Here is a 12,696-nt window from a genome sequence, read left to right on the forward strand (position 1 = left end):
AAGAGAAGAAATGTCCTGATTTCAGTTTCCTCTGCCAAAAAATCAGTTATAAATGTGTCACTTTGTCAAAGAGTGCAATAAGATTAGTCTGGATGATCTGTTTTTGACAAATCCATGTTGGCTTTTGGTTATTACTTTGTTTGCTTTTAGGTGTTCGGTGATTCGTTGCTTGATTATCTTTTCCAAAATCTTCCCCGGTATTGAGGTTAGGCTGATGGGTCTGTAGTTTCCTGGATCTGGTTTTTTTCCTTCTTTGAAGATAGGAACTACATCAGCTCTTTTCCAGTCCTCTGACAGTTCCCCGTGCTCCAGGATCTTTGAAAGATATAGTTCAGTGGTTCTGAGATCTCGTCTGTCAGTTCCTTCAGAACCTTGGGGTGTAATCCATCCGGTCCTGGTGATTTGAACTCGTCTAGGGTAGACAGATGTTCATTTACCATTTTTTCCCCTATTTTAACTTGTATTCCTAATCTGTTTTTTGTGGTGCTGTTTTTGATAGGTTGGATTGTTTTTTCCTTTTGTGTAAAGACAGATGCAAAAAATCAGTTAAGTAGATCTGCTTTCTCCTTGTTGCTTGTCACCTTCTTGCCACTTTCTCTCAGCAATGGGCCAATTGTTTCCTTGACTTTTTTCTTGTTTTTAACATGTTGGAAGAAGCTTTTTTTGTTATTTTTTACTTTTGTCGCTAGCCTTTGTTCATTGTGAGCCTTAGCTTTCCTCACTTCATCTTTACAGGCTCGGGCTATTTGCTGATATTCTGCCTTAGTTATTTGCCCCTCTTTCCACTTTTTATACTTGTCCTTTTTGTCTTTCAAATATTCATATGTGAATATGAAATATGAAAATCATATTGAATGAAGATGGTAATACATTTGCCAGGATTTCCAGCATATTATTCAACAGCAGGCATTCCATTGCAGTGCCCATATGGTTTGAAAACTATAGGTAGTTCTCGTGTAGTGACCACAGTTGGGACTGGCAACTTGATTGTTAAGTGAATAGGTTGCTAAGTGAAATCACAATTGTGCTTATGATCTTAATTCAGCTTTCATCTGCTTTAAAGATCTGCAAAGATCATAAATGTGATGACTGGTTGCAAAATTACTTTTTCATTACCATTGTAACGGCAAAGAGTTGTTCTATGAGGCAGTCACTAATGTCGACTACCTGTATTATTATGTTTAGCCTATGATTGTTATTTAAAACTATTTGCAAAACCAGGTGAAAGTCACAATATAAATTAAAGGAAATGCAATTCATTCATACCTATACTAGTTTTACTATGGAGGTTATTTAGCATCTCATTTTGCTGTGAATTTTTGCAATAAATTTCAATTTCTCTTTTGTATCAAGTTTTATCAATACCCTATTAGAAGAAATCCAGTTGTAACAATTGTTTCAACAATAGTTTTATTAGTTGTATATATTCTGTGTTTTCATGGTTCTACTGATAATTCTTAAAATTCACGACAGCCTGCCAATATCATACCAGAAATACTGAACATTTCAGGAAACAATTCAAAGGCAGTAGACAGTATTTTTATCAGAATAGAAATGCTAGAAGAAACAAATTATTGCCTTCTTCCAGGGCTGTTTTCATAATCTAAGCAAAAGAAAGACACAAAACTCTGTACTGAGCTGCAGCATTGATACACTCTCACAAACAGAAGTCACACTTTGTATAAAATAATGTAAAAGTATTATATAGTGCCACTGAGGTATCATTTGATGGTTGTTTTTAATATTTTGCATGTGTGAATCAATTAGAATCTGTAGTAATGCAAAAGAAAAATAATCTATGCATGAAAAACCAGAGCTTCATGTTACCATTTCTGTCACTGGGAAAGGCAAGCAGGGTATGGATAAAACTAGTTTTATCACCTTAGATGAAAGGCTGATGAAATGTGACATTGTTTATAAATTAGTGCTTCATTACAAACTACCCTTGCTATTTCTGCTTTCTAATTTTATAATCAAACCTTTTAGAATGCTTTCTAATATTCTTAATTACTGATTCATAAAACAAAAACATTCAAACTGATTATAAAATCTCTTTCAGATAACAGACAAAATACTCAACAGCAAACAGAATTAACACTGAACTGATTTATCAGTACCTACCAGAGAAAACGGTACCAAACTTGCCATATTCAATTGCTTACTATTTTAGCAGTCCAATTGTCTACTTACTGTATTACATTTAGAGTAACTCCTGAATTATAATGAACATTTGAAAGGCAGAGATCCTAAGAATCTATCCTCTTGGCTTGAACAAAGGAGAACAGAGGAGTTAATAGCTCTGAGACAGATCTGGCTTCTTCATTTGAGTGACAGAAGGAACTGCCCAAGAATTAATGGTTTGGAAGCATTGCCTATGCAGATGTTTTCCTACTATATCTGTCAGTATTTTATCAGGATTCAGCAGTCAATTATGCAAATAGGATACAGTTGGCAGAGACTGTTTGCATAAGTCACATAGCTGTTTTGGAAAGTCAGCTTGGGGTCATTTCCTCCCCCTTCCAACATTACCAGCTAGCAGGAGTCATAAAAAGGTCTCCGAGGATACCCCCATTTCTTTCTTAGATTAGGGACCCTTTGCATACCAGCCATATATTCCTACCAACCTCCTTTCAACACTTAAATATACTAGCTTTATTATAAAAATGATCTGTTTAAAAAGAAAAGAAAAGAAAACATACTTAGGGACCTCTACTTGGAGCTTCCATTTAGAATACTTCTGCCACCCATCTCTGCAACACCAAACACAACTGATTTCACTGCAGTGTCTCATGCCTCATAGGAGTATAACCTCTCGTGATTAATGGGAATATAATGGTGGAACATCTCAAACTATTATGCCATCTATGCTACCCAACACTGCCTGTCAGCATCTCATGTTCTCATGGTGATTGGCTCATTAGTGGCAACTAAGATGATTACAAAGAAGAAGCTTTGGATAAGGAGTAGTCCCACACAGGCTGTTCTGTAAGATGTACCACTTTGAGATGGGTCATATTTGCCATGTGGGGGAACAGAACTTCTAAAAATGCATTAATCGGTTCCATCTGCTTCATAGGATTTTTTTTAATCCCAATGGTATTTTGAAAGTACTGGGATCCAATTAATTAACAAATAATTAATTAAAATGATTCCAAAGGGAAAAGGGAAAACAATATCAGCCCTGGAGTTGATGCAATTATTTTTACTCTCATTGACACTAGCACAAAAAGGAAAGAAACAGTTTCTCCACTTTTTTTTTTGTTCAGTTAGCTGCTAAACTTAGTACGAGTTAGTTGCTTCTCTGTGCAGTTTTCCTGTTATATTCTCAGAGTTTTGATACTCTCCCATGAAATAATCTTAACTGTTATTAGAATATATATTGCATTGCTCTTTTTCTGCATGGAAATGAATAGCCATTTGGGAAAGCTTCTCTTGGAAACAAGGCTCAGTGCATTCAGTAATTTATATAGTATATTATTGCACACTGAGCTGCCATTGTACTATGCAAAGAATTATAACCTAGGATGCACTAAATAAAATAGCTATCTCCAAATAAACATTCATAAGATTATATTGCAAGTATTAGTAAACTCTTTGTATTTAGGCCATGATTGAAATAATTATTTGTCCTTTACCTGAGCTGACACTTGCAGTAACCCTATATTACATCACAATACTATAATGTGGTTTGTTTGTTTTTGACTGGCCTTCTGCCACTCTTAACAAATTATAGTTTATTCACCAATCCCATTCATACATTAATGAATAAGCTCTCCTCTGCTAAAATAGCAGGCCCAAGTTAACTTACTAAATGCAACACAACATGTTGTGGTTTAGTGGGATTTGTGAATAGTGATGTAAGGCATGTGTGTTTCCTGATTTCTTCCTGGTTATTTTTACCACGAGATAGGCACCCTTTTAGTGCTGAGGACCACAGTGCCTTAGATGTAAATTACTTGGGAATTTGGGGTAGATGAGTGGTGTGGAAACAGAAACAATCAAGTTAGCCTCTAACATTAGCTGTCTCCCCCACTGTCTCCATCACCCGCTTTTCTCTCCTACAAGTTGCAGGCCACAGGGAGTAGCTAAATAGGACTCATTAGCAATGTGATGCCTTTTAATAAAGTTTAGAAATGAGAACTACAAGAAGTTAGCCTGAGGATCAGACTGAGGATATTTTATAGGTTGCCTGGTTCTCCACATGTGTGTACAGAAAGAAGTGTTAGTGTTAAGGGGGGGGCAAAAAAGGGAATGATGGTTTCCTTCAAAATTAGGAATTGTTTCTGGCTTGTTCAATAAATTGTGGCTGAAGAACATCCATTGTTTAATGTGATTGTGATGATGATCTCCCTTTATTACTCTTGAAGAAACTTCAGCACCTGCTTATTTGTATACTGATGGGTAAAGATCAATCAAGAGAAGACATGGGCAATTAGCGCAAAGTCCACTTCTAGTTCCATACATGATGCCAAAATTCCACTAAGGCCTTTTCCAACCAAGGTACTCTCCAGAGATGTAGATGGGACAATATTAGTTTAGAAGAAGATCTCCATAGGAAAGCTTTCTGCAATATCCTGCTTCTTTATTTTCCAAATTAATTCCAAATGCATACAGCCTAAACCTAATATTTCAAGATTGTATTCTTTGGTGTACAACTAATAAGCAAACCATAAAATGCTCATAAACTATGAATCAGTAGAAATGTTAGCAGTATTCTAAAAACACTAAAAGCAAACAACCAACTTAAAATAGAGCTTTTTGATGTGACAGGGAGACTTATATTGTAAGAATTATTTTTTACTAAATTTTTATATCAATTGAAATAAGCAATGAAAATCCACTAATTTATAAAATTGAGCATATTTGCTATATAAGCCCCTGCCCCATTTATTCAGAGAAATCAAACAACATTATAAGGAAAGCTATGTACTTAGAATGGACTTTACTCAGAACAAAACATCTCTACTCCTCACTATTATTAATGAAGTAATAGGGGCTATGTCATTCATTTTCTTTGGTTTTATTGCTTTTCTAAATGTGAACAAAATAAAGAGACTCCTCAAAATACTTAAATAATTGGAAAATAAATTAACACGCCAACAGATATGTTGTAATCACACTTCTGTTTTTGGCAGTACAATACACAACTCGATATCTCAAGCACCAGCAGAGTTGAGATATCACTTTGCAGTCTCAAAGGGACTTTAAAAAAGAGAAAAGAAAAGAGTCATTTCACTCATTATCAGATCCTGGAGTATTATTTGAACATCTTGACCTCATATTGATCACAAAAAATGCTTCTAAAACCCAGCTGTAAAATTGGGACAATAAAACGAATGAAATTCGTATTTATCGTATTTAAATAACCAATTCTGAAGGGGAAAGAAACATCTTCTTCACATTGATATTTTAGCTGCCTTCAAATTAAATTAGGATGAAAATCAAAATCCAGAAAACTGGCAGCTATAGGACACATTCAGTGACACTCAAGAGATGGGAGGGAAGGAGGGGAGGGGGAGGGGAAGGCAATTACCCAGGACTCTGTCTTCCAACTGGAGGTCAGCATCATCATCCAAAGAAAAAGAACAAAAATATACCTTGTATCATATGAATACATATTTTCCAATGAGTCACAGTGAGCACTTGAACATGTGATCAATCTGAAAAGATCAACTTGCTTTCCTGGGCAATGTGCAGTGCTTTTTGCAGGAGCCCCATTTTCCATAAATAAGCTTTTCCTCCACATAATAGCACACACAGAAGGTTGACACATTCAACCCAAGGGGATTGGAGGAGGGAAGCAATTGGGCATATCTATTTGACAATGGCAGCTGCTCAACAAACATCTCCCTCCCTTCCAGGAAAGCAACCCCAGACCAGCAGAAGACTTGAGTCTTTGCTACTCTTGAGTTGGCTGGAGTATCTCTGCAGCTGAGCAGCAGTCAGCCGAAGCTTGGAACCGGTTTAGGCTGTTGCCGGTAGATGGGTTGCCAAAAGAAGATGCTATCAAAAGGTAGGGGGGGTGGCCACTTGTCCGGACTTGTCCGCTGCCTCGCTTTCGGGACATCCTTTTGCCTCCGAGAAGTTGATCATACTTAGAAGGTCATGCCTGCAATCGGCCACGCACCTACACACCCGCCCCAACACACACGCGCGCGCACACACACGCAGAAATACACACACTGCCTTTGCATGTAACCGGGACCGGGTCCCATTATTGTCAGCCAGTGGCAGAGGAAACCGCGGTGAAGAGTTTCCAACGCCTAGGGAGCGCCAGGTGGACTAGCCCTTCAACTGCATTACTCCTGGGCAAGTCAATCCCCAAAGAGCTACCGGCTTGAATTCGCTTCACAACCGGGGGGGGGTGGGGGGTGGGGAGGGACCGAATCGAGAGGTTTCTTTCCGCAACGCTCCCAGCCGATGGGAAGGGAAAAGAACGATCCCAAGTCAGCGACGCCTCGGCTAAGGGCAGTCTTGCTACTCACCAGCTGCAGCGTGCAAAGGAAGATCAACGTACAGCGCCCAGTGCAGCATCCCATGGTAGAAGCTCGCCGGAGCCGGGGGCGCCGTTTTCCCGTTTCTGCAGTTCCCTCCGAGCCCAAACCAGGCACAGCTTTCACCACATCCGAACAGACGCCCCCCCTCCCCTCCCCGCCGCTCTCGCCTCGTGCGCCGGTTAAATCCCTTTGTTTAGAAGCAGGGAGGGGGAATCTCCTTCGCCTCGGCCCCGGGGAAGGAGATCAGGAGAAGAGCTCGGCAGCGGAGCGAGGCATTCAGCGCTTGCTAGTGTCCCTCAGCTGGAGGGGAGACTGAGGGTGGGCGTGTGGCTGAAGGGAGGGAGGGAGGGAGAGGAACGGGTGGGGGGTGCGCGTGTGTCTCGGCGTGTGGTGTCAGGCGAACCTATGAATGAGACTTGTGAATGGTGAAACCGGCGAGCGGGAGGGCGGGATTTCGGAATTCTCAATGGCCGAAGAAAGGAAACGTGAATGGCTCTGCAGGGAACCTTTGGCCGGGAACCCGACTGCGAAGAGCCGGCAGGTGTTCCCGTGGGAAGAGCGAAAAGTAAAAGGGCGGCGGGTTTAGGGCGCCCTCGCCTTCAGCTGCAAAGGGGAGAAACGTCTCGGTGCCGGGGAGGGGGAGATGCTGCCCGAAAGGGGGACTATTGTTGAGAGGAGGCGCGGGGGGAGCGACGAGACAGTCCACCCGAGGCGTGGCCAGAGGGAGGGGCTTCTTCCGACGGCTAGCCCAGCACTGGAGGAAAGTGAACGGGGAGCGGGGGGGGCCGCCTCGGAAGCAGCGCGCGCCCCCACTTGCGGGGTGGGTGGCTGGGAGTTAAAAGGACGAGGGAGCCGAAGAAGGCAAAGAAGCCTAACCCGAAAGACTGCGCGGGATCGCTGCGAGTCTACGGTGGAAAGCTGAACCCCAAATTGATATATTGAACTCGCGTTTAACTACTAAACTAACCTCAGCTGTGAATCAGTGAAAGCAAGCGATCACATTGTTCTACCGGGGAGCAGTGCTTTCAAGAAGACACGCTTTCTAAGAGTTATTCGCCATCCGCTTGCACTACCGTGCAAATTTAAAGGAAAAGATTTGATGAAATTAGCGCGCGTGCCGTTTATTTCCTACCATATTTGCTTATCGTGCAAAGAGCATCATCCTATGAATGGATAGGGTGGTGTACAAGTCTTTGCTACTTTATTAGAACAAAATATGCCCACCTGGTAAAAGAATAATAAGAAATGTGTCCTTATTTTCTTACTGCCCTACTATTTGCTTTTAGGAAACCAACGACATTTCCACAAAGAACTTGAAAGTCACAAATGCATTAATGTGAAATCGCTGGTGTGTTCCTTAGCATAACATTGGAAAGAAATATCAAAGCAATGACCAGAGTGGAGATTTCATCTTTCAGTTTCAAAGCTGCAAAGAAAGGAAAACAAGACAAACGTTCAATTTTGAATGTTGCTTGGACATTTTGACCCCCTATCGATCTAAAAGCCAGCTGTCAAGCCAAAACAATAGAAAGAGTGTGAGTTCTACAAAATGTGTACTACTCTATTTAAATAACCAATTGAAGCACATTGTAGGAGGGAAGGAAATATTTTCGTCATATCACATGACTTTGTATGTTAACACATCCATGTTTTCAATAAATTACAGCAAACATTTGGGGATGTTGTGTGTGAACAGGATCAACTTCTTTTCATCAACAATATGCAGTAGCTTTTCTTTCTCAACAAGTAAACGTTCCCTTCAAAATGTGTAGTATATGCAGTGTTCATACTTCCAAATTCAAGAAGACAACAGACCTCTTTGTTTCTCTTAACAAATGATCTTAAGGCCAATGGAACACTTGGAACTTTGCTGCTCCTTTTGGGATATCTCTTTAGCTGAATAGCAACAATTAACTTGCTAAAATTATTTTTTAAATAAATTTTTATTCTGCCTTTATTACTTAAAAAAAATTCAAGGCAGCAAACATGTCTAATACTCTTTCCCCTCCTATTTTCCCCATAACAGCCCTGTAGGGAATTGGCTGAGAGACTGGTTGACTGGTCCATATAACCAGCCAACTTTCATGCCTAAGACAGAACTAGAACTCACCATATCCTGGTAAGCCAGCACCTTAAATACTGTACCAAACTGGTAGGGAAAGGACACAGACTGTTTAATGATAAATTCAATATTGTACAATATCCAGGTAAAGATTATACCATTGGATAGAAAAGGAAAACAAATGGGACTCAAATCTCACTTTTGCCTCAGAAAAGATGTAATGTCTACAAGAAGTAGTGGTGGTTACCATCACAGTCTTCCCAACCTGTGCCTGTACAGCTGGTGAGGCTTCTGGTATTGATAGTCAGTTTTCTTATTTTATATATAAGGGTTTTCTCCCACGTAAAATTGGAAGTGTCTTGGCGACGTTTCGACAAAGTCTCATTCGTCATCTTCAGGCTTCAGCTTCGTGCTTCTGGGAGCAATGTGTGCAGCTGTTTCTTCCTTTTTAACTGCTAGTGGGGGTTTGAACTGATTGGGTGGGAGCTTGGCTGTGTTCTGATTGGATGGGGTTTTTTTGTGCTCTGATTGGCTGGGGGATGTGTCCTGTTTGGTTGGGGTCTTGGTTGTGCTCAGATTAGTCTGAGTTGCAGGGGGATTTGAGCTGGAGAGCTGCATTGCTGTTGTTTGGCTTCATGGTCGTGGTCGTGCTACATCTTCATAGTGGGTGTCAGTCTGCTGCATGTATGGATTAGAGGGGTTTGAAATGGATAATGTTGCAGCTGCGGTCTGGCTTCTGGTCCTTGGTCGTGCTTCATGATCAGTGTGGGTCTGGGTCTGCTTTCTGGGTGGATGTGTGGTGGTGACATCCTGTGTGGACCTCGTGAGTGTGGGTCTGGTGTCATTCCTCGTGTTAGGGACTCGTTTGTCAATAAGGGCGGGTTTCCAAATGGCTGGTAGGCGGGAGGTATCATCTCGTTTGTTCATGCTGTGTGGGCGTTTTTCTATCTCGATGGCTTCTCTGATTATTCTGTTGTTAAAGTGTTCAGTTTTGGCGATAGTTCTGGTCATTTTAAAGTCAATATCGTGTCCTGTGGCTTTAAAGTGTTGGATCAGGGAAGAAGTTGGTTCCTCTTTTTTGACTGAGTTCTTGTGTTCTTCAATGCGTGCACTTATTCTTCTGTTGGTTTGTCCAATGTATGTGGTGAGACAGGCGATGCATGGGATTTCATATACTCCTTGATTTTCTAACTCAATTTTGTCTTTGGGGTTTCCTAGGATGGTGGATATTTTTCGGTTTGTGCAGAATGCTGTCTTGATGTTGTGTTTGTGGAGGATCTTGCTGATTCTGTCTGTGGTGCCTTTTATATATGGGAGGAGGGCTGTGCCATTTTCTTGTTCTCTGTCTTGGATTTTAGTGGTGGGTTCTTTTTGGATTAGTTTGGTAATCTTATTTCTCTGGAATCCATTGGATGTTAGTACGTTAGTGAGAGTGTGTAGTTCGGTTTTTAGGTGTTGTTCGTCAGCTAAGCGTTTTGTTCTGGAGATGAGTGTCTTGGCTACGGAGTTATTTATTTATTTATTTATTTATTATTTATTATTCGAATTTATATACCGCCCTATCTCCCAAAGGACTCAGGGCGGTTCACAGGCATATAAAACATCAATATCAATATACAAATTAAAATAATCCTTAAAAAACTTATTCTAGCGCCCGAATTATTAAAAATAGAAATATAGATATAAAATATAAGTATTTAAAATCAATTTAAAACCCCTCTAAATTTAAAAATCTAAGCCAGTCCTGCACAGATGAATAAATGTGTCTTGAGCTCGCGACGGAAGGTTCGAAGGTCAGGAAGTTGACGGAGTCCTGGGGAGTTCGCTCCAGAGGGTGGGAGCCCCACAGAGAAGGCCCTTCCTGGGCGTCGCCAAACGACACTGCCTAGCTGACGGCACCCTGAGGAGTCCCTCTGTGAGAGCGCACGGGTCGGTGAGAGGTATCTGGTCGCAGTAGGCGGTCCCAGATAACCCGGCCCTATGCCATGGAGCGCTTTAAAGGTGGTCACCAAAACCTTGAAGCGCACCCGAAGGCCACAGGTAGCCAGTGCAGCCTGCGCAGGATGGGTGTTATGCGGAGCCACGAGGGCTCCTCTATCACCCGCAGCCGCATTCTGAACTAACTGCAGCCTCCGGATGCCCTTCAAGGAAGCCCCATGTAGAGAGCATTGCAGTAATCCAGGCGAGACGTCACAAGGCGTGAGTGACCGTGCATAGGGCATCCCGGTCCAGAAAGGCGCAACTGGCGCACCAGGCGAACCTGGTAGAACGCTCTCCTGGAGACGGCCGTCAAATGATCTTCTAGAGACAGCCGCTCATCCAGGAGGACGCTAAGTTGCGCACCCTCTCCATCGGGGCCAATGACTCGCCACCGATGGTCAGCCGGATTTAGCTGACTGTACCGGGATGCCGCATCCACAGCCACTCTGTCTTGGAGGGATTGAGCTTGAGCCTGTTTCTCCCCATCCAGACCCGTCGGCCTCCAGGCACCGGGACAGCACTTGATAACCGTTGGGGTGGTCCGTGTGGAAAAGTACAGCTGGGTGTCATCCGCGTACAGCTGGTACCTCACACCGAACCCACTGATGATCTCACCCAGCGGCTACATGTAGATGTTGAACAGAAGGCGAGAGGATCGATCCTGCGGCACCCCACAAGTGAGGCGCCTCGGGCCGACCTCTGCCCCTGTCAACACCGACTGCGACCGGTCGGAGAGATAGGAGGAGAACCACCGATAAACGGTGCCTCCCACTCCCAATCCCTCCAACCGCGCAGCAGGATACCATGGTCGATGGTATCGAAAGCCGCTGAGAGGTCTAATAGGACCAGGGCAGAGGAACAACCCCTATCCCTGGCCCTCCAGAGATCATCCACCAACGCGACCAAAGCCGCTCCGTGCTGTAACCGGCCGGAAACCGGACTGGAACGGGTCTAGATAGACAGTTTCATCCAGGTGTAAGGGAAACTGATATGCCACCATACTCTCAACAACCTTCGCCGCGAAGCGAAGGTTGGAGACCGGACGATAATTACCTAAAACAGCCGGGTCCAGGGAAGGCTTCTTGAGGAGGGGCCTCACCACCGCCTCTTTCAAGGCGGCCGGAAAGACACCTCCACCAAAGAAGCGCCAGAATCGCCTAGAGCCAGCCTCGTGTCACCTCCTGCGTGGCCAGCACCAACCAGGAGGGGCACGGGTCCAGTAAACATGTGGTGGCATTCAGCCTCCCCAACAACCTGTCCATGTCCTCGGGAGCAACAGGGTCAAACTCATCCCATAAAATGTCACCAAGACCACCCTCAGCCGTCTCACCCGTATCACCGCAATCTTGGTCCAAACCATCCCGAAGCTGAACGATTTTATCGTATAGATAACCGTTAAACTCCTCAGCACGTCCCTGCAACGGGTCATCCCGCCCCCCCTGGTGTAGGAGGGAGCGGGTCACCCGAAACAGGGCGGCTGGGCGGTTATCTGCCGATGCAATGAGGGAGGAGGCGTAGCTACGCCTCGCTTCCCTCAATGCCACTAGGTAAGTCCTAGTATAGGACTTCACTAGTGTCCGATCAGCTTCTGAACGGCTAGACCTCCAGGAACTCTCTAGGCGTCTTCTCCGGCGCTTCATCCCTCTCAGCTCCTCGGAGAACCAAGGAGCCGGTTGGGACCTGCGCCGGGTCAGAGGCCGCAAAGGCACGACCCGGTCTAAGGCCCCCGCCGCCCGCTCCCAGGCCGCAACAAGTTCCTCAACCGAGCCGTGAGCCAGACTCTCAGGAAATGGCCCAAGCTCCGTCCGAACCCTCCGGGTCCATCAGGCGCCTGGGACGGAACCAACGTGTCGGCTCCGTCTCCCTGCGGTGGTGAATGGCGGTCAGAAAGTCCAGGCGAAGAAGAGAGTGATCTGACCATGACAAAGGTTCAGTGACTATTTCCTTTAAGTCCAGATCTCTCAACCACTGACCAGGGACAAAAATCAGGTCCAGAGTGCCACCCCCAATGTGAGTAGGGCCATCAACTACTTGGGTCAGGTCCAAGGCCGTCATGGAAGCCATGGACTCCCGAGCTGTTGTCGATGACGAGCCGGACGATGGCAGTTAAAGTCCCCATGACTAAAAGTCTGGGGGTCTCCACTGCCACCCCGGCCA

The 12,696-nt window shown here is 44.0% G+C and overlaps 1 protein-coding gene across 1 annotated transcript in view; it reads right to left on the reverse strand.

Annotated features, from left to right (window-relative positions):
• The window catches only part of NKAIN3 (sodium/potassium transporting ATPase interacting 3), a 143,819-nt gene extending 137,202 nt beyond the window's left edge, over positions 1-6,617 (reverse strand). The window contains exon 1 of the mRNA XM_058178523.1: positions 6,486-6,617. Within this exon, the coding sequence (XP_058034506.1) occupies positions 6,486-6,539 (54 nt within the window). The 5' untranslated portion in view covers positions 6,540-6,617. The remainder of the gene's footprint in view (positions 1-6,485) is intronic.
• Positions 6,618-12,696: the final 6,079 nt, after the last annotated feature.

The sequence above is a fragment of the Ahaetulla prasina genome, chromosome 3, assembly GCF_028640845.1.
Source record: "Ahaetulla prasina isolate Xishuangbanna chromosome 3, ASM2864084v1, whole genome shotgun sequence".
Taxonomy (NCBI): domain Eukaryota; kingdom Metazoa; phylum Chordata; class Lepidosauria; order Squamata; family Colubridae; genus Ahaetulla; species Ahaetulla prasina.